This window comes from Aethalodelphis obliquidens, unplaced genomic scaffold, assembly GCF_003676395.1.
Source record: "Aethalodelphis obliquidens isolate GAN/ISIS:26980383/991018 unplaced genomic scaffold, ASM367639v1 scaffold2, whole genome shotgun sequence".
NCBI lineage: Eukaryota > Metazoa > Chordata > Mammalia > Artiodactyla > Delphinidae > Aethalodelphis > Aethalodelphis obliquidens.
The window spans coordinates 56,388,403-56,409,975 of NW_020837946.1; the positions used below are offsets into that span (position 1 = coordinate 56,388,403).

Genomic DNA, 21,573 nt, shown 5'->3' on the forward strand with positions numbered 1-21,573 from the left:
CACTAATAAATCACTATATAGCAGTAAATACTAATTATTCAAATTATATGAACCAAGCCTAGTCATTGGTTCATGACCACTGATAGATCCGAAAAAATTAAACTAGGCCTTCCCTTCAGAGTACAATGAATCAATCTATATTTAAGCTACATTTATGAAGCTTATTTTTTTTTTTTTTTACATCTACTACTTTCAAATCTCAGGTACCCATTCAGATCAATTGTTTAAGCACATAATGGTGCATTAATAAATGTTATCTGACTCAAAAATTTCAGGAATTAAGACAATAACAATCTTTGAAGGTATGCTAGCTTATAAATTATAATACAAAGTATGCTCCCAACACATGTGGGGAAAAAAGAATTAGTATGCTTACAAAAACTGGTTTCCCTAAATAAATGCCACATTAAAAAAGTAATATTTCATTTTTTCAAATACTAATAATAGATGAAATTATCAGAGATGACGATCTCCAAATAGCAATAAAGTCTACCTCAAATGCTAGAGGATGAAACTTTGTCAGACCTAGTTCAAATAGAGTTCACACTAACAGCTGGCTTCTTCGTGGTCCTTTTCAAGAGATTCACTCCTCTCTGGCTTAGACAGCCTGAGGGTAATGGATGAGGTGCACAGCACCAACAAAAGCTTCATCTGCGTCCACAGGACATTACAAAGGAAAGGCAGGCCTTTTGGAATACAACTCAACAGAGGTATTTAGAAGACATTTCCATTTACCAATATAAAAACACTGAATTCTGCATTCCTTTTTTCTACCGCTTTATAAATCTTTCAAAAGAGAAAAAAATTTCTTATCTGCATTAAGAATTAGATCATACTCTTTTTAAACTTAGGATAATATCTTTGTAACTACTATACTGATAGAAATAGTGCAGGTCCTCTGAGATAATATGACCAAAGAATGAAAACGATTTGTGAATGAATGTCTAGACCGAAGAGTATTTTGTGGTGGTACATTTTGAGATCAAAGTATATTTCTCATTTTCATTATCCAGTTTGGAGTTCTTGGAAGACAGAGTTTATACTGGCATACCTTGTCTTATTGTACTTTGCTTTATTGTGCTTTGCAGATATTGCGTGTTTTTACAAACTGAAGGTACGTGGCAACCCCGATTGAGTAAGTGTATTGGTGCCATTTTTCCAACAGCATTTGCTTACTTTATGTCTCTGTATCACATTTTGGTAATTTTCACAATACTTCAAACATTTTCATTATTATTATATTTGTTATAAATATAAAACTTTAAAGGATGAGGAGTTGCTTCTTATGGATGAGCAAAGAAAGTGGTTTCTTGAAATAAAATCTACTCTTAGTGAAGATGCTGTGAAGACTGTTGAAATGACAACAAAGGATTTAGAATATTACATAAACTTAGTTTATAAAACAGCACCAGGGCTTGAGAGGACTGACTGCAATTCTGAAAGACGTTCTACTGTGGGTAAAATGCTATCAAACAGCATTCCATGCTACAGAGAAATCGTTTGTGAAAGGAAGAGTCAATCGAAAAGGCAAACTTCAATGCTGTCTTATTTTAAGAAATGGCCAGGGACTTCCCTGGTGGCACAGTGGTTGAGAATCCGCCTGCCAATGCACGGGACACAGGTTCAAGACCTGGTCCGGGAAGATCCCACATACTGCGGAGCAACTGAGCCCGTTCGCCACAGCTACTGAGCCTACACTCTACAGCCCGCAAGCCACAACTACTGATGCCATGTGCCACAACTACTGAAGCCCACGCACCTAGAGCCCATGCTCCACAACAAGGGAAGACACTGCAATGAGAAGCCCACACACCACAACGAAGAGTGGCCCCCACTGACCGCAACTGGAGGGGGCCCGCGCACAGCAACGAAGACCCAATGCAGCAATCAATCAATCAATGAGTGAATGAATTAATGAATGAAAGAAACAATAAGAAATGGCCAGAGCCATCCCAACCTTCAGCAACCACCACCCTGATCAGCCAGCAGCCATCAATATGGAGGTAAGACCCTCCGCCCGCAAAAAGGTTTTGACTCACTGAAGGCTCAGATGATGGTTAGCATTTTTTAGCAATAAAATATTCCTAATGGAGATATGTATAGTGTTCTTTTAGCCATAATGTTATTTCACACTTAACAGACTACAGTACAGTGTAAACATAACTTTTATATGCATTGGGAAACCAAAAATATCCATGTGACTCACTTTATTGTGATATTCGCTTTACTGTGGTGGTCTGGAACCAAACCCCACAGTATCTCAAGGTATGCCTGTATTTTATTTCTTTTCTTAAAAATACTTTGAGCATTGTAGATTCTGAAGCAGGGAAGCAGTGTGGGTAGCCAATTGAATACTCATATATCTCTAAATACAAAGAAATAAATAAAAATCAAGGCAACAAGGAACTTACCTGGTGGTGCAGTGGATAAGAATCCACCTGCCAATACAGGGGACACGGGTTTGAGCCCTGGTCCAGGAAGATCTCACATGCCATGGAGCAACTAAGCCCGCATTCCACAACTACTGAGCTTGCGCTCTAGAGCCCGCGAACCACAAATACTGAGCCCACGTGCCACAACTACTGAAGCTCAGGCGCCTAAAGCCCATGCTCCGCAACAAGAGAAGCCACCACAATGAGAAGCCCGTGCACCGCAATGAAGAGTAGCCCCTGCTCGCCACAACTAGAGAAAGCCCATGCACAGCAACGAAGACCCAACGCAGCCAAAAAATTAATTAATTAATTAATTTTTTTTAAAAATCAAGGCAACAAGTTAGAAGTAAATAATGTTTTCTGTCACTAGCCTGACTTAAGGTGGAGCCAGTGTTATATCCTTATTATTGGAGGTGATCAGGCAAAAGCAGAGTGAGACAGTTATTCTCTGGCACCAATCAAAGGTCATAAAAAAAACCCCAAAGGCCCTGCTTCTCATTTTAGGCAGAATAATCATTTTTGGAACTTTTATATTTAAAGAAAGCAAGATGTTGCCAAGCAAGTTTATTTATTCAGAGAATATTAGAAATAGAAAGGACCTTGGATGTCATCTAATGCAACCATCTCATATTACAGATGAAGCCACTGAGGCTCAAAGAAAAGAAGTGAAATTTCCCAAGAAAACTGTTAACATGTGACAAAGTCACAGAAGGGTTAGACTAAAAATTTCCTAACTCTTAGCCAAGTGGTCTATTCCATGATGTTCTCTGCTTTAAAAATCTACCAACAACCAGATCAAACAAGCAAATAAAATATAACACATTCCCACGGTCACCCAAATCATATGATGAAAGAAACACTAGAGATGATGAAATTTAAATACCTTAATAGAAAGTGTCATTTTCATCTACCTATAGGAGACTTCTCCTATGCATATATGTATATATGCATGTATTGTAGTCTCTATACTATTTATGTTTGTCTTTCCTAGAATCTATAAAGATGGATAACTACCTAGGTAATACTACATATAGTACAGTCATTTTAGGAAATAGGTGGATAAGCTATATGGCTTTTCCTTGATTTGTCAAAGATATTAACTTTAGTATTAGATTACTAACCTTTTTATATGTATATCTACACTCTTTGTATGACTACACAGAGGAAGAAGATGGACAGAACCCAATATAATTCATTTCACCAGAATTCAATAAAGTTTATAAAACCTATGTATAAACTTAAAACAAAATGATTCAATTAATAGCCTTCAAGAATCTAAAAGATGTATATGTTTATAAGTCTAAAAATTATTTTATTGAAACGTTTTTAAAATGTATATTCATAAACCTATAAATGTAGAGATATTCATATAGAATTTTCAGTGTGTATAGAGAGGGTGTCTTCACAACTGTTGACAATTATTACCACCCTTAAGAGTTTATGATGAAAAAAATGTCATTCCTAACGATCCAAGTCATTCCTAAATTATCATCACAATAAAGAGATCGATAAATGTCTCCCTAAAAAGCAACGTAATACACTTGTACCAATCAGTTATATTCAACGAATTTATTCATAAAGCAGTGGTTCTATGTGTTATTATTGCTCCAGCAAAACCATAATTATAATAACCCATACCAATTCTATTTATTTATCAGATTTGGTGGCACTATATTTTTATATTAAAAATTACCTGAATCACATTTATTTAAAACTGTACCTTAATCTACTAATACATGATACACAGAAAAGGCAATACTGATTATAAAAAATAACAGAAAGGCTAAAACCTTAGTAAGAAAAAGTAACTTAAAAACTTAAAATGAAACAAAAAGAATCAGAAACCAAAGACCAAAGACATTCAAAGACAGATCTATGACACATTAATTTAATTATTCCACAATCTCTCTTCTTCCATTGGCATAATGGGAGAATACAATTTAGAGAAGTGTATTTAATAATAAATGGATTCACATATTAAAATTTGTTTTCTGAAGAAGGAACAGTCCTATGTAAATAAGACTGGGGGAAATCTGAGATTATGTATTTTCTTAACATTTACTATTTGAAACAATTCCCCTAACTTTCCAGTAATCATCTCTGACCACAGAGTTGAAATGAGTAGACATGTCACCCCAAGACTGTCAAGTTTGCAACTGTTACTTTATAGAATGGGAAAATTCTTCAAAGGGTAAACAAAAAATATAGGCATTTAAAAAATCTAGGTACAAACTGGACTATCACTGCAATTTTATCAATGCAGAATATTAACAGAGAAGAAAAACAAAACTAAAAAACACTTACCAGATGGAGACATATATTCTGCATTTGCCCTGCAAACCACTTTGACGGGCAGATTACACATCTGCAAAAAGGCCTGTCAACCAAGAGAAGTCTACAGTAAGTCTAGTGAAAGTATATGCATATTCGAACACAACTTTTTATTTATTTCTTTTCCAAACTTAATAGCTCAGGAAAAGAAAAAGAATGAATCAACTTAAAGTGAAAGATTTGTACTCTAAGACAAAAATAAAATGTCATTTCAATACTAAAAATCAATATGACTTAGACACCAGTAAATGTATAAAACTTAAAGCATTTATACACACAAATGTAAATTATCCACTTATTTTACTGCATTAGTTTATGTAAGTCAGCAATACTGTGTATTTATTTAATTTTCTTTAACAGATGACTAAAGTCCAAACTTTATAAGCTATTACTAACTTCCACTTCTTTACAGAATCCTTATCTTTCCTGTCTTAGGGGAAAACTCTCAAAATGTTAATTTTACTACTTCAAAGTTCTCTCCAATAATACTCAACATCCTAATGTGTAGCTTTCATGCTTATTAACTCACTTTTTAAAGGTATAGAATTGTTTATTTTTACTTTGTTTATAACAACAAAAATTTTATAAGTGACTTAATTGTCTAACAATAGGGAACTGTTAAATTATTTATGGTAAATGCAAACCATATAATTTTATACAACAATTTTTTAAAATCATTAATTATATCTTCACACATGACTGCCTGAAATAAGAACTTTATTTCCAAAGCTTCCTTCCAACTGGGTGTGACCAATGTCTAAATTCTGGCCAACGGGACTCAAAGTTCCGGGCAACTGCTCGGGAAGTTTCTTTAAAAAGAAGAGATATGACCTCTCCTCTTTTTCCTTCTTGCTGACTAGAATGTGAAAAAGATGACTTACAGCCACCGTAGCCAAACTGAATCACAGTAAAAGCTGAGTGTTGAAGATGGTAGAGCAACAAGAAGAAGCAGGAAGCCTAAGTTTTTGATAATCATTCAGTCCCAAACCTGGATTACTTGTATTAAAAAAAGAAAGAAAGAAAAGAAAGAAACTTCTATCTTTTTAAGCCACTGCTATTTTGGGTTTTCCATAACTCACAGCCAAACCTAATCCTGACTAATTTACCAACAATTACTGTTTCTAGGTTTAAACAGCACCTCACCCAAACAAAAGTTGACTCCTCTATGTCTATGTAAGTATAGCTAACAGTCCTCTAAATACTATAACCTATGCTCCCAATTTATAACAATAATAGTGAGCTTCTTGGTTGGCCCACAAGTATGGGCTCCAGGTAGTGGTTCTCAAGCTTCAGTGTACCATCAAAGTCATGTGGAAGGCTTGTTAAAACACGGATTGCTAAGAAGGGAAGAATTAGAATAAGTATAAAGAGACCTTTCAAGAAGACTGAGAAGGAAGAAGGGAATTAAGAAGGGTCAGCTCCCTTCTATTATATATGTATCTGTACCCAATGATGGAAAAAGGTTGAGCTTGTTAAAACTTATATAGGAAATAGGCTGAAATGACAAGAACCAGCCAAAATAACTGACATACAAGATCCATGAGAAGATAAAAAGGAATGAAATAAGAGCACAGGTGGAAGCATCTGTTTTTTTCAGGAAACAGGACACTTTTTCCACTGTACTTGCAAGGGGTGGTCAGCATCAGTGATGATGACTGCAATCTGATAAGTGAGAAGGACAAGAAAATGAGGGAGTGCTCATATTCTGTGAAATGGGAGAAAAAACCATCTGCCGAGAATGTAGGACCAAGAGGGGGTTTAGGCCTTCAGAAGAACAAAAAGAATTTGAAAGAACTGCTTAATGCATCTTCTCAAAGGTCAGAATAATACTCAGTTGTTAGTTATCAATCATAGTACTATATAAAATAGTAAATATGGTATATTTTGCTAACCTCCATGTATATTGGTAACTGTACTAATCATTGTTCCAAAAAGCTGTGTTTCACTAAAAGAGATTAAGCAAAATTGAAACGTTCTACAATTGAAGCCATGTTTCCAGTCCTGTGAATTTTTTACTTCTTTACTAAAAACTAACTGGCTTAATTTTAACCAATTTAACAACATTCAACTTACCACAGACCTCAATTGATGGCACAATTCTACTTAGCCAAAGATTAACTTTATGGCATTTACTGCAATTATTCTTCATCCCTGATTCAAAAGAAATTTTCTGAATTAATCTGAATTAATCACAAAGAAGTCTGATGTCACAAACACAGTATTTTCATCCAAACATTAAAAATGCAAACCAAAACATTACCATTACTGTCTTCAAGAATATAAAAATTCCAAATCCAAAACAGACTTTGATTCAACAGTATTTCTCCTTTCTCTTGTAGCACAGGAGAAAAATCTCTGAGGCTCCAGAATAGGACTTTCACCTTTCACTTGCATTTTCAATCTCTTATCAGCACCTCAAATACTCTAATTAAAACAGGTGTGATACACCAACCTAAAACACATTTTATTTTCAATTCTGAATAGCAATCTGCATACTTTTATTCTTATGTAAATACAAAGAAAAATGTAGTTCTAATCATAATAAGGAAAGTTAGGAAAATTCAGCCAACTCCTATTCCTCTGTTGGATACATTATTCCAAACTAATTCAAGTGATTGACAACATAAAATAATTTAAATAAAAAATCTAGCAGATCCTATGAGAACAATGATTTACAACTGTGCTGTCTAGTATGGTAGCCACTAGTCACCTGTGGCTATTTAACTTAAATTTAAATTGATTAAATTTGAATAAAATTTTTAATTCAGTTCCCCAGTCACACTAGCCATTTCACATGCTCAATAGCCATTTCACATGCTCAACAGCCATATGTGGCTAGTGGCTACCATATTTATTGGCCAGTACAAATAACAGAACATTTCCGTCATCACAGAAAGTTCTACTGGACACTGTGGGTCTATTGCAATAGCAATGGTAATAGCAATAGCAATAGCAATGGTAATCAGTGCATAAAAGATACCTTAGCAAAACAGGCTGACATCATCTGAAAGAGATTAGGCTAAATATTATAAAAACAACCTGCATAGTATTACAGTGATGACTGTGAGACATTAAACACCATAATATTTTCAATTTTCAGAAAGAACTAATATAGGGTTTACTCATTTGCTGAGCAACCCCAATTGACAAAATGGGTCAGGTAAGTTTATTAAAATGTGAAAACTAAGAACTTTAGAATGAATAAATTAAAGCACAGCCAATCAATATATTCTTTGAATATAAATTTACTGAGTACCTAAACATATGACATGGTAGGACTTTTCAAACACACACACATGCACACAGAACATAATACCCAGTACCTAAAGTCTAAGACCCTGAAATTTAATCAGCTTCATGTAGTTTCAACATATTGAGTGAATTAATTAAGTTCATAGTGTCAAAAAAATTCATTGAAGGGTACGTCTGTATATTTTTTTATTTCCACAAAAAAATTCAAAGGAAAAAAGTAATACTAGATCATCGAGAACCAGTTAAACATGAAGGATTGAACTTACACATTTATCTCTGCAACCTTTCAAAAAATCCAATGAAGTAACAGTGAAGAAGCAGAAAATGTGTAAACCCAGAAAAACACGAAGAATGGAAGAGGAGACCAAAGCAGACCAGAGATGTCAACCCATTTTTAAAGATAAAAAGCAGACTTAGCAGGGCAGAGGAAGCTGAAACCTAAGGGCATGCAGAGGAGAAAATCAATACATTTGCAACACAGAAACTGGGAAGATTCCGAAACTGGAGGCACCAAGTACCACAGAAGGCAGAGGTGAGGTAAAGGAGTAAAAATAGGAGAACTGGATGAAAGTCTGTAAAAGCATCAGACAACTAGCCCGCCCCCAATCTGGCAGGAGACAGGGGTTCATTCTCTGGAGAAACCCAACCAGAGAGGCTCCTGACTCAGGACCCAAGCACAGCAGAGGGCCCTGGGTAGAGGGTCACACTGGAAGGAAGGTTAAGGGAAAGTATGTACACTGTAGAGAGCCACAGCACCCTCTCCCTCTCAGCTCCCAAACACTGGCAGCCACAGTAAGTCCTCCAGAGTACCCCTCCATAGAAAACACCTACCAATACTGATGATTTTAGTGAGGGGTAGGGACAGTGGCCAAAAAATGGCCACTGTGCAATCAGTCTATAGTGAAGCCCGCATGTCAAAAAGTTCCTCAATGCCCCATCAGCTTTTTAGTGCCTCAATCTTAAATATAAATTGTTAGCAGAGATCAACAGATATTTGAGGAAAGCCTCAAACATACAGAGCCAAAACAAACTACAAAAAAAAGTAGTTGAGAGGAAACAGAAAATGCAGACAGCAACTTCAAAGAAAAATTATAATGGCTAATATTCATTGAGCACTTACTATGTGCCAGGTACTTGCATAAGAGCTTAACTCTATGAGGTAGGTACAAAAAAAAAATCCCTATTTTAAGATGAGAAAACAGAAGTACAGGGAGGTCAAGGAATCTATTCAAGGCATATAGGAAGAAAGGAAAGGAGGGAGGGAAGAAAGGAGAGAAAAAGGGAAAGAAAGGAAAAAAAGAAAGAAAGAAAAAGGGAAAAAAGGAAAATGAAAAGAAGCAAAGCATACAAAGGACTGAGATGACACTGAATGTCTCAAAAGAAGCTCCAAAAGCTAAAGGATGACAAAAGGCTTTCAAAATTCTAACAAAAAATCTTGCCAACCTAAAATTCTACATGTGGCCAAGGAATCAATCAGGTGTGAAGATAGAATTTTAAAAAAACATAACACAAGCAAGGTCTTTTTTAAAAGCCTAAAATAAAAATAATAAACCAAGAAAAAAAGAACATAGGATACAGAAAATTAGGGAATCCAACACAAAAGGAAGGCAAGAAGAATTCCCTGAATGATGATGAACAGCAGTCTTAACAACGAGCTATGACGCCAACCAAGTAAGAAACTGTCCCAATTAAAGTAGAAGGAACAGGGCTTTCTAAGGTAATAGTTCCAAGAAATAAATAAATAAATAAATAAAGGACCTGACGCGTTTGACCATTGTGAGGGGGAGTTTTACAGTTCAAAGAGTTTAGGAGAGAAAACTACCCAAATGAATTAAATAAAGCAATTATTTACTCAATGGAAAAAAAATCATATAGAAAGAATATGTTCATTGTACACTAAGCCACTCAGCTGGGGTCAATATTTACATTCTAATTATAATATAAACACTGAATATTAATTTAACAAAAGTTAAAGAACTATTGGGAAAATGGAGAAGGAGAAGCGGAAGAGAGCTGCAAATGGTAAATTTCATAGTGGAATTCAATAGATATATTTAAATTAAAAAATGAAATGGCAACACAAGCATCTTACTTAGAAATATAGAGGTAAATACCAAGGGAAAAAAAATACAGCTGAAAGAACAGAAAGTGGTTGTTTCTGGGTATCAGGATTTGGGGTGAGGTAAGGGTGGGACAGTCGACTGTTTTCTGTGTGTGATAAGACTCCCATATATTGATGGTGGGAGTGGTAAACGAGCCAACCACTTTGAACTGTTTGGTAATATTGACTATTAAGCAGATGCCTACTCTGTCAGCCAACAATTCCCCTCCCAGAAATACACCAAAAAGAAACGAGGCATATAGCCACTAACATACAAGAATGCTCCTAGCAACTTCGTCCATATAATCAAATAAAGGAACTCAAATGTCCGTTAACATGAGCAGCAACTCTAAAATTCCTGATTCCAAGCTAAAAAGGATATATAATGTTACCAATTGCTATTATAAAAAAGCAAAAAATATAAAAAGATTACACATTTTTCTTAACTCTAAATTCTTTAGAAATAGCATACTTGGACAACTTTTAAATCAGAGAAATTCTAGAAACAATCCCAGAAGGTAACACCTATGATAATCCATGAAGATTCTAAATTCTATTTCTTCAGTAATTACTTCTGAATCATATCTTCTGGGAACTACAGCTCAAATATTTTGTAAAAACTAGTTTTGAGAAACAATATATTTCATTTACATATAATTGAAACTAAGGCCAGGAGTCTAAAGAAATAAGAACAATCTGTTACCAATCAATGTGACCCTTACAAATACTTTAAATCCTATATTCTAAAGTTATTTTAGATAACAGTGCCACTCCTTTTATTAGATCATAAAACTAGCATCTTAAATGTTGGGGGAAAACCTAACACATGTTGCAGATAAAGGAATGTCTTGTGATTGCTGGGGTCAGGTGGGGTGGGGGTGGCAGCAGTGGGAGGGATGAATGAACTGGGAGTGTGGGGTTAGCAGAAACAAACTACTATATATAGGATGGATAAACAACAAGGTCCTACTGTAGAGCACAGGGAACTACATTCGGTATCCTGTGATAGACCAGAATGGGAAAGAATATGAAAAAGAATGTACATATATGTATAACTGAATCACTTTCCTGTATAGTAGAAATTAACACAACATTGTCAATCAACTATACGTCAATAAAATAAATTTTTAAAAAAAGAACGTCAGAAATATAGACAGGGATCCTGTAACAGCAATCCTTCAGTAACACGGTGGCAAGGCTTCTGATTCCTCTTCCTTCTCATTTCAGAACACTCTGTCTTCTAAAACTAGCTTTTACTGCTGTAATTCCCAGTTATGTGCCTGGTACATAACAGATAATAATTATCAGCTCAATGAATAAATGAACAAACACACAAAAATCTGAACAATACGTAAACCACAAAATAAACAAAGAGTAGAGAATCCAAAACTCAGTACACCTAGTTCTAGTCATACATGAACTTTTCTAAATGAAACAATAGAAACTTCTGATAATAAAAACACAGGGGGAAAAAAAAGGCTGCTTTTGTCAAAATTCAAAACAAAATTTATACTCAACCACTGGTCGGGGTATAAATCAATGTAATCTTTTTAAAGGGCACATTGGTAACATCTACCAAAATTCTAAATACACATAGCCTTTGACCCAGTAATTGTATTGCTAGAAATATATCATATGGGCATATTTACATAAGATTATATAAGATATATATAAGGATATTCACACCTAAGCCCTATTTATAGTAGCAAAGTAATAATTATAACAATAGCCTAATATCCATCAATAAGAGACTGGTTCAATAAACTGTGGTGAATCTATTAATGGAATATTTGTAGCCTTCAAAAGAGAATGGGGTTGCCCCTCAACTGAACTTCTCACACTAAACTCCAAAGACATTTCTCATCTGGGCTACTGAATGACATAAGACAGTATACACCAAATGCAGAATTCCTTTTTGTATTATTTTTCTTCTAAAGGCCTGGAGCAAATCACTTAAACCATAGCTTAATAAGGCCTGCAAAAAGCTAATTTATTTGGTCCATTGCATAGCTTCCTGTGAACTAACTTGGTAGGAGGATATAATTTTGAATATCTAGAAGAATGAATGGAAAGCAATTATTCACTCACTCACTCAGTATTATTGAGCACGTGCTGTAATATCAGAAACTGTTCTTGACACTGGGAATAGAGTGGTCCCAGACCTCATGGAGTTTACATTCTAATGGAGACAGATGATAAGCAAATAAACAAGAATAGATCCACTGTGATTCCTGCTACTTAGAAATACAAAGCAGTGTGAGGGTATTGCCACTATATGTAGGATGGTCAGATAAGGGTTCACCGGTAACATAACATTTGAGCATAAACCTGAAGAAAGTTAGGGAGCAAGCCATGTAGGTTTCTAGGAGAAGAGCAGTCCAAGTTCAAAGCAGTTCTGTGCTTCAACTGGAGTGTTTGAGGAACAGCAACGAGACCTGTGTGACAATGCAGACTAAGGAAGTGAGTGGTAAGAGACAAGCTCAGAGAGACAACCAGGAGATCATGTAGGACATATAGATAATTGTAAGGATTGTGGCTTTTAATCCGAGTGAGACGAACAATCATTACAGGGGCTTGAGCTGAGGATTGCTGGAATCTGACTGACATTTTAAAGGATTACAAACCACTATACAGAGATTAGATTGTAAAGAGTAGAAGGGTGGAAACACAAGAACTAGTTAAGAAAATTTTGCACTAATCCAGGCAAGAAATGATGGCAGCCCAGGCCAGGATAGGAGAGCTGGAGGTGGTAAGAAGTCAGATTCTGGCTATGTTTTCAAGGTAGGGCCAAAAAGATTTGCTGGTAACTGGATGTGGACATAGCAAAAAAAGGACTATGTCCTTTGGAGGACTCCAAAGATGACTCAAAGTTTCTCACATAAACAATAAGAAAGACAGAATTGCCATTTACCAAAATAGGAAAAACTGTGGGATGAGCAGGTTTTGGTGCGAGGAGGAGGATTCAGGGGTCTTTAGATGGTCTTCTCTAATTACCGCTTCTCCATTAGACTTCTGACAGGCAATGAACAGCAGAAAACTCTGCTCTCTTTTCAAAGGTCTGGAGTTGCAAATGGCACAGTTATATGCTTTGAAACCAAATAAACAGATTCTAATGAAACATCAAGAAGCCCAATCTCAAAGGCCACCCCATCTCTTTTATGAACAAAGGTGACAGAAATACCCACAAATCAGTATCATCTTTGTCAACACTTTCCTGCAAGTATGGTAATATCAAGGTGTTAAGAAATGGGTAGAGCTACAGATATTATGCAGAATAAAAACACAATCAAGGACAGTTTTAATCTTTGATCTTTTCTGCATCTATAGCCCACCACGCTTAAAAACTGAAAAGTCAATTTAACACCTGGTTAAACAAGAAGCTTTAAGAAGCTAAGAAACCATCTGATAAGAACAGTATTATCTTCTGAAAATTTACTGAGAAGTAACACATGAAGGAGCCACTGTCAGCCGGAGTCCTTTAAAATCTCAGCAACTATGTCCCAGTTGTCAGAAAATTTAAAATAAGCATGCAAGTCTCACAATTAATATAAGCAGGTAAGCAGAATAACATTAATGAGCAAATCAAACAAAACGAAACATCTCAAATAGTGTTCCAGAAAAAATCTAGAGGGAAATCAGTGGAATTAAATTTAAGCCAAAAAGTCATCAATTTCTTTTACAGAAAACAATAATTATGATGGTCCCTGACAAAAGTAAGGAAATAGAATCTACAACCTTAAAAACCTTAAAATATCAAATATCCTTTGTTTTAATTGCATTATGTTAACAACAACCAAAAAGGTAATTAAAAATATTCAGTTCATGAAATGGTGTAAAGGGCTCAACCCTGGTTGAATGGAAACACAGCCAGCCAACAACAGGCCCACCCTGGTCACTGCATTTGCACATGGAAGATGCTGCCTCATTGAGATGCTGTCCTTACCATCATTTAGAGTAATTTGACTTTCTGTTGCTGACTCATAAGCCATACCACTCTTATGACTGGGCTACTATTAGCACACTCTCACTCCTTATTTGTCACTGGTTAAGTGCCCTAGCAGAACCTAATGGATCCTAACAGAGTAGAGATTTAAGAAGCAAACTGTTTAAGTGGGAGACTATGGTGTCTTTTGAAAAACTGGAATCCCCTGCATCAGTCTTAAAAGTCAATATAGAACAAAAAGAAGTTAATAGAGCAGTAAGACAGCTCTGGGTGGAATCTTGGTGATGACTGTTAATCTGAGAAAGTTTCTTTACCTTGTAAGCTTTCCCATTTCTAAAATGAAGACACCTTATTCTGCAAATTAACTGAAGTATTGTATGTAAAACACTTTACATACTGTCTGGCAAATAGTATTTCAATAAATATAAGGTATTATTATTAAAATTAGTAGTAATAATATTAGTAATAATAAATACTCATAAAGCTATCTGCAAAAGAAGAAAGACTATTTAACCTTGGTGATTTCACAAGAAAACTTCACTTATTTTATTACCTATTAAACACCTCCTTAAGAGAAAAGGGCAAATAATAATTATATACTGTAACTTAGTTATATTTATTTATAATCAAAATAGAAAAATTGTGCACTAAGACAGAAATCTCTAAGTAGATATTAAAAGAATAAATAAGGGAACATAACCAAAAGCTTATACAATATAAAATCTTCTCAACAAGGCAAAAACAACTGAAGACATTTTGGTATTGACATAAACTTTTACTTTACAAATAATTTTTCAAAGTCATACACACTGATGAAACTGATAAAAGGCCTCCCCCTACAGAACATAAGTTCCATTAGTACATGATGACCACGCCTATCTTGTTCACTACTTTATCCTCAGCACACCACAGGTTCTCAATAAACGATTGCTTAATGAATAAGACACAGATATTCACAATAAATACAAACATACCTAAGTTCATAGAAAACGAGTAAGCTACAATAAAGATTAGCATTTTGTTATTTTATGTTACCAAAGCTCACTGCATTAAAAAGATCAATGTAACTCCTGTTAAATTCAGAGGTATTTAAGTAGGTATGTTTTAGAAAAACAATAACAGGAATTCAACTTCTTAAAAAATTAGCTATGCAGAAATCATCAGAAACCACAATTCAATATGCACAAAAAGCTCTAAATACAGCAAGTTTGTTACCAAAAACATGAAATGCTATTGGGAGCACATATGAAACACCACATCAGAAAATAGGACCTTCCTAATTAACACAACTCTCACCTGAAAACCACTCTTGGAATATATGACTCAAGTTTAAATATATCAATATCTGACAGCTGTAGAAAAAAATCAAGTGCAGAAAGAAAGCAACAAAAAAGATAACCAGAATAGGAAAAGATATAAGCTTTCCCTGTTAGAATTAAATATAAATAAAAGTAAATCATAGGGTCAAAATTAAGTAAAAGAGTTATAAAATAGTCAAAGACACAGAAAGAATAATTCTTGTAACCCAAGAACCTAATATAGTACCAGTCACAGAGCTGGCACTCAATGAACAATTTGGGAATAATGACAGGAAACTACTTTTTTTCTGAGTTCCTATAATGAATGTTGTAAAGTTTTGTGATTTACAGATTAAATATTCCCAACTGAGAAAAATAACAATAACAATAACAACAAAACCCACTAAATTTAAAATTCTCAGTATAAGTTAAATAGTAGATGGCAGCAATATAAAATGTATTCATTTCATTTTAATAACCTAATGGTAACTCGATACTGAATCATTTACCAGTGAACAACACCAATTAACTTCTTTTCTTTATTCCAAAAATAAAATGAACATTTATCTTATAAGTTAAATACATAACAATACTCTTTAATTGCACTTAAGCAATAAAATCAACATTGCTTGCCAATAAAAATATTAAAAGAACTCAAAATTTTAAAGAATTGTCCTCAATAACCTTTTAAAAGATTGAGTGCTTTAAATTGATTAACACTGTAGAATTTAAGGGATTATAAACATAGTTTCTAAATGTATGTAAACTTAACATTAACAAAATTATCCAAATTCTAAATAGAAAAAAATCCATTTTCAGTCCAACCATTACCAGTTATCGTTAGACAGCAGGCCTCAGGTTTTCTTCTTTAGGACAAAGCTTCTATTCATTTCATAATTAAATTTGAAATATTTTAGGTAAGAACTCACTAAGAACTATTCTAAAGCACGCAATACCATTTTCAGGGCACAAAATAAAAATGGTTCTGAATTTTAATTCATATCTTGTTTTACCCAAACACAAAGGAAAATCTGTGACAACAACTGAAGGATTATTTTCCACCTTACTGAAGAGACATGTTTTAAAATTAAAAACCATGAACAAATCTATCTACAAAATAATTCACTTTTTATATCAAACAGCTGCAGACCCTGTAATTGAAATAATGTATCTAAGGTTACAAATGAAGAGTGTTAGGTATCGTTCTTGAAGTGACAGATTAAGTTCCTAATCCAGTTAAAGTAATAGCCATATTTGTAGTTTAACATAAATTAAGACCTTAATTATATTTGTGACTATTTTAAACAAAATAACAAATTCCTTTGTACCTGGCAATGTAATTTATATCAAAGCCAGGTTCATTTTCCAAACCAATCTATTTCACACTGCAGAAATACTCTGGTATAATGGTATAATGTAATTCTTGTTGTAGAATGTTGAAAGAGTAGATTCACTAAAAGCACAGAAGAGGTTTGAAGATAAATGAAGATGCTATTCATTCAAGGGTAATTTCATCTTAGAACTATATGAAAGATGTTTCGCTCACACGGGGTAGTGTATGGTCTCAAATTTAAGTGCATTTTCAGCTCAAATATAATGCTGCTAGATCGATTACGTTGATACTGTATATCTAATCATGAAGAATTCTAGCCTTTTTCTGTTTAAAAAATAGACTGTCATTTTTTTCATCTTACTGCTATGTCTTTATTGTTCTGTTTAACAGTAACAAATTTTAAAATCCTGCTTGCTATTTACTTTTTAAACAGAAAAGTATACGGTTGATACTCTAACTTGCAAACTCTCAGAACTACAGAAATGTAAATTTCTGCTAAGTTAAATAGATATTTATATTAGCAAACCATTATCCTGTATAACCATTTTACATTATTTCACTAATTACTAAAAATGACAACTCTAATAGCCATCTAATTCTATTTTGAATATACTTCATTTTCACAAATCTGTAAGATTAATTTAAATGTTTTATATACACCATACCATTTATGTGTTGAGGGATTAATATTAACACTGAGAATTTTTTTAATCTGCTAAATTCTATTTGCACTTTAAGTTCACAATCATCCCTCCTAAAGGTCACATTTTATACATTTAAATCATTCCAGGTGTTATATGCATATATCACCAAAATGCTTTATAATACTTCTGATATAAAAAAGGTAATGTAATGTAACACATTCAATCTGAAGAATTTAAATTCAGTGATATCAAGGAAACATCTGCAGCCTTTATTTTGCTCATTTTAGAACACTGAAAAGGATCCACTAAATTCTCTCTATCCCTTAGCTTTCCTTCTCCAAATCCTGAAAGTGAACACAGAAGCCTCATCTTGCAGAAAATGATCAAGTGGAAGGGATAAACATACTTTAAAAAACTAAAATTTTATACTTTATAAAACTTTAAGAAAGATATCAATTTAAAAATGTTTTACATAAAATAGTATTCTATTAATTCTCTATTAAAATGAATGTATCACTGCATTCCCACCTATTGTATTTATATCAGGTTTAAACTGACACTTAGAAACTACATACAACCATAAACAAGCTGTTTAAAGTAGAAAATGTATTAAACCAAACTGAAAATTCAAAATCATTTCCTCTAAAGTTCTATAGGTAAGTTGTCCACTGTGACCATCTGAATGACACAACAAGTTTACAACAGCTGTAATTTCATAATCACAGTTCTTTCTCCAATGCAACAATTGACCTGCAGTCCTGAAGGAAAGAGAGATACTCCTCTTTCCTGTTCTTCCCCAATCACTACATTAGGATGTTATCATTTAACTTCAAATTAATATGTCCACCTAAAAAGCATCAATTGTGAAAAGGAAAAAGCAAGGGTCAGCTAACTGCTTATCAGCAGATCTGACATGTTAGTGTTCATGGCCCAGTATTAATGGGGCCTATAAAAATGCTGACATTTTTAATGATTAAACTTGGGGGAGCATACAGAGAGGCAGGCTCTCAATGGAATAGCTTAAACTATATTTTCCTACTGTTAAAATAGGACTTCGGTCTCCCAGTTTATTTCCTTTTGTACCAATAGTAAATAATTCTTTCTAGTCTATCTATATGACTAGATATAATTTTAAAAAAGCAAAACAAATTTTTTTTTGTAACAGCCTGTGTTAATAAAAACCACAAAACCTGAAGGAAAAAAAACAACATATTCAACAGAAAGAATATAGTTTTTTTCTGTGTGTTCCCTTTCATTTTTAGAGATTAAGTATTTATTCACAAAGGATAGGAAAAAATAAGAATATTATTTCCCTTAACCTGAGCTTAAATGTTATTCTTACTTGAAGTAACTAAAAAATGAAGAAGTAAAAAGTAAGACTACTTTTTCATTCAGCATTCTAATAATCATCAGTTTGAGACACTCTCTAAAAAATAAATTCAATAACTAAACTTTTACAATATTTAGATTAAGCCATACAAAAAAGGAAAACAGGTTTCTTTTTAAATTGGCTTCATATATAATAAACAAAAATCCTTTCTAAAACTTACTAGAAGTAACATTTTATTATATAAAGACATTCACAAAATATGTATATAAATCTTTGAAGCAAAAATAGGCACTAACTCAGCATTCAACATCATCTTGTAGTTCTATTGCTTTCACTTTTTTCAAAAGAATTTCCCATTTATTACCTAACTTGAACTTCCTAATAACCCATAACATAGGTAATACTACCTTTATCACATCTCAGAGATCCAAAAGCTGCAACATATCTCTCTCTCACATCTTAATGTAATCCGTAAACTGTAAGATACAATTTGCTAGGAAATGTCAGAAATGATTTTTGAATTAAGTGTCTACTTATTTTTGGATAAAACTCCAAAGGTCTGTATCACTGGACTGGACTGGTATGCAGCAAGGTGTTACAAGGGTGGACTCTAGACCCAGACTCCCTGGATTTGCATTCCAACTCTGTCAACTACTAATTATATAAGTTTGGGCCAATTGCTTAACCTCTCTGCCTCAACTTCCTAATCTGCAAAATGGAAATAACAATGCTACCTACCTCATATGGTGCCTGTGTGTAAACATTATCTATGATACCTAAAGCACACGGAACAAGACCTGGCGCATGGAGTAAGTGCTGTGTAAATTTTAGCTTCAGTTATTACTGTTGTTCTTATTAATATTATCTGCAGAATGGGGATTATAACAGCACTGACCTCATAGAGTTATTATAAGGATTAAATGAGCTCATAAGAATTAAGTGCTCAGCACAGTGATGAGTACATAGTAGGCACTCCACCAATGCTGTTGGTGTCTGTTTACCTCCTCAATTTGTGGGCTCTATGACCTTGGCCAGAGCTTTCCTGAGCTTCAGTTTCCACATCTTTAAAATGAGCTTAATAATAGTGCCCTACACTAGGGTTACGGTAAAGATTGAATGAGATAATGCACATAAAAGCTCTCAATAAGGTGCCTTAGACAATAAAAGCATTCAATAAATACTCAACTTTAAAACAAACCTTATTTAGTATTATTAAAATAATGGTTTGTTTGAATTCAAGCACTCTATATTAACAACTTTTAGTTACGGAATGAAACAATGAATATAAAAATTATTAATGTTCATACAGCTTTAAATATGTCCAAAAATAATTCTTACACCTAACATTTATTTTAATTACTTTAGGCATTACAAAGCCTGCAAGCTTCCATTCCTGATGCTGACACTGATTATGTATATTTCTGTCAAAGAATCAGGAAAGAAGGAAATAATAACCAATATTCATTGCATGTTTACAATATGCCAGGTGCTTTTCTAAATGCTTTAATTTTTATATATATTTTACATATTTTTTAACACATTCAGTCTTCATGACACCCAGTAGGATAGCTTCTATTATATCTCCATTTTACAGATGAGGAAACTTGAAACAAAGAGTAATGTTTAAGGTATTTGCAACAGAGACCAACCACCCATTTTCATTTGTGGAATCTGCTATAAAAAACAACATATACTGAATCAGTAAAGACATAAACTTCTTGAAGAAAAATCAAATGAAACATTTTCTGCAGAAAACTTTGAAGTCCATATGCATTTGCTCATACAGTATTTCTGGACACGTACTGCCCAATACAAGAGCCACCAGCTACATACAGAGTACTTGAAATGTGGTTGGCAGAAATTGAGATGTGCTGTAAGTGTGAAATACACAACAGATTTTGAACTTAATATAAAAAAACCAAAAACATCACGTTAATAAATTATGTACTGATTACATGTTAAAATGATAATATTTGATAATATTAAATAAAATATATTATTAAAATTAATTTCACCTGTTTCTTTTTACTTCTTTTAGTGGGGCTACTTCAAAATTTTAAATTACATATATGGGCAACATTATATACATTATATATTTACTGGACAGTTGATTTAGGTTTAGGGGATGAGAGGATAGCAACAGAGAATTGTTATCAAAATTCTTTTACCAACCATTACAAGCTTCAAAGTGGAAGTAATATTATGAAATAGAAGATTTCTCTCCCCCACGTTTGTGTATGTAATACTGTGTATGTGCACCTTGCCATATATATGTGTGTGTGTATATATATTTATACACACACACACTGCTCATGAGAACCAGAGGAACACGCTACTCTAATACTTCAAAATATTCAACATACAAGATTATTTTATGACTAGGCAAACACTTCAGGTAATACCAATACTTTGTGGATGAAAGAAGGAAAGCAAATCTAAGAGGAAATAACAGCCATGGGGGAAAAAAAATTTATTTTCTTTTAAACTGAAATCAAAGAAGTTCCTTTAACAACAACAAAAAAAAATCTAACCACTCAGTTCCAGGAATATAATAAATGCCAATTCTATGTGGTAAGTAAAATTTAAATTTCCTGATGGCTTAACTGGCAGACTACTAAAATATCCGATGCTTGATATCTGATATCTTCTAGAAAATAACCAGTTTATGGATACCCATCACATTGTTTTGATCAATTTTATACATTTAACTGATTCTTCTAAACGGATACTGGTCCACTATATAGAAGAAAATTACTCCATAAAGTTTACATCAGATATCTGGAAAAGTCACATTTATAGTCATGGCTACTATCAGCTGTCAAGTCAAAGAATATTGAAGAAAACCAAGAATTTTTAATATATGCTGGTTAATTTATCATCTAAGTGACATATGTAGGATAACAAAAAAA

General features: G+C 33.7%; 1 protein-coding gene across 4 annotated transcripts in view; it reads right to left on the minus strand.

Moving 5' to 3' along the window:
* The window catches only part of MTX2 (metaxin 2), a 63,903-nt gene that overhangs the window by 13,205 nt on the left and 29,125 nt on the right, over nt 1-21,573 (minus strand). Inside the window, exons 3-4 of one of the 4 annotated variants that reach the window (XM_027127527.1) lie at nt 6,837-6,914; nt 4,737-4,809 (exon numbers count right to left, since the gene is read on the minus strand). In XM_027127527.1, coding sequence (XP_026983328.1) covers nt 4,737-4,797 — 61 coding nt within the window. In that variant the 5' untranslated portion in view covers nt 4,798-4,809; nt 6,837-6,914. Of the gene's footprint in view, nt 1-4,736; nt 4,828-6,836; nt 6,915-13,027; nt 13,175-21,573 lie in introns of all 4 variants that reach the window. The other 3 variants (XM_027127532.1, XM_027127518.1, XM_027127531.1) reach the window with 3 other exon arrangements.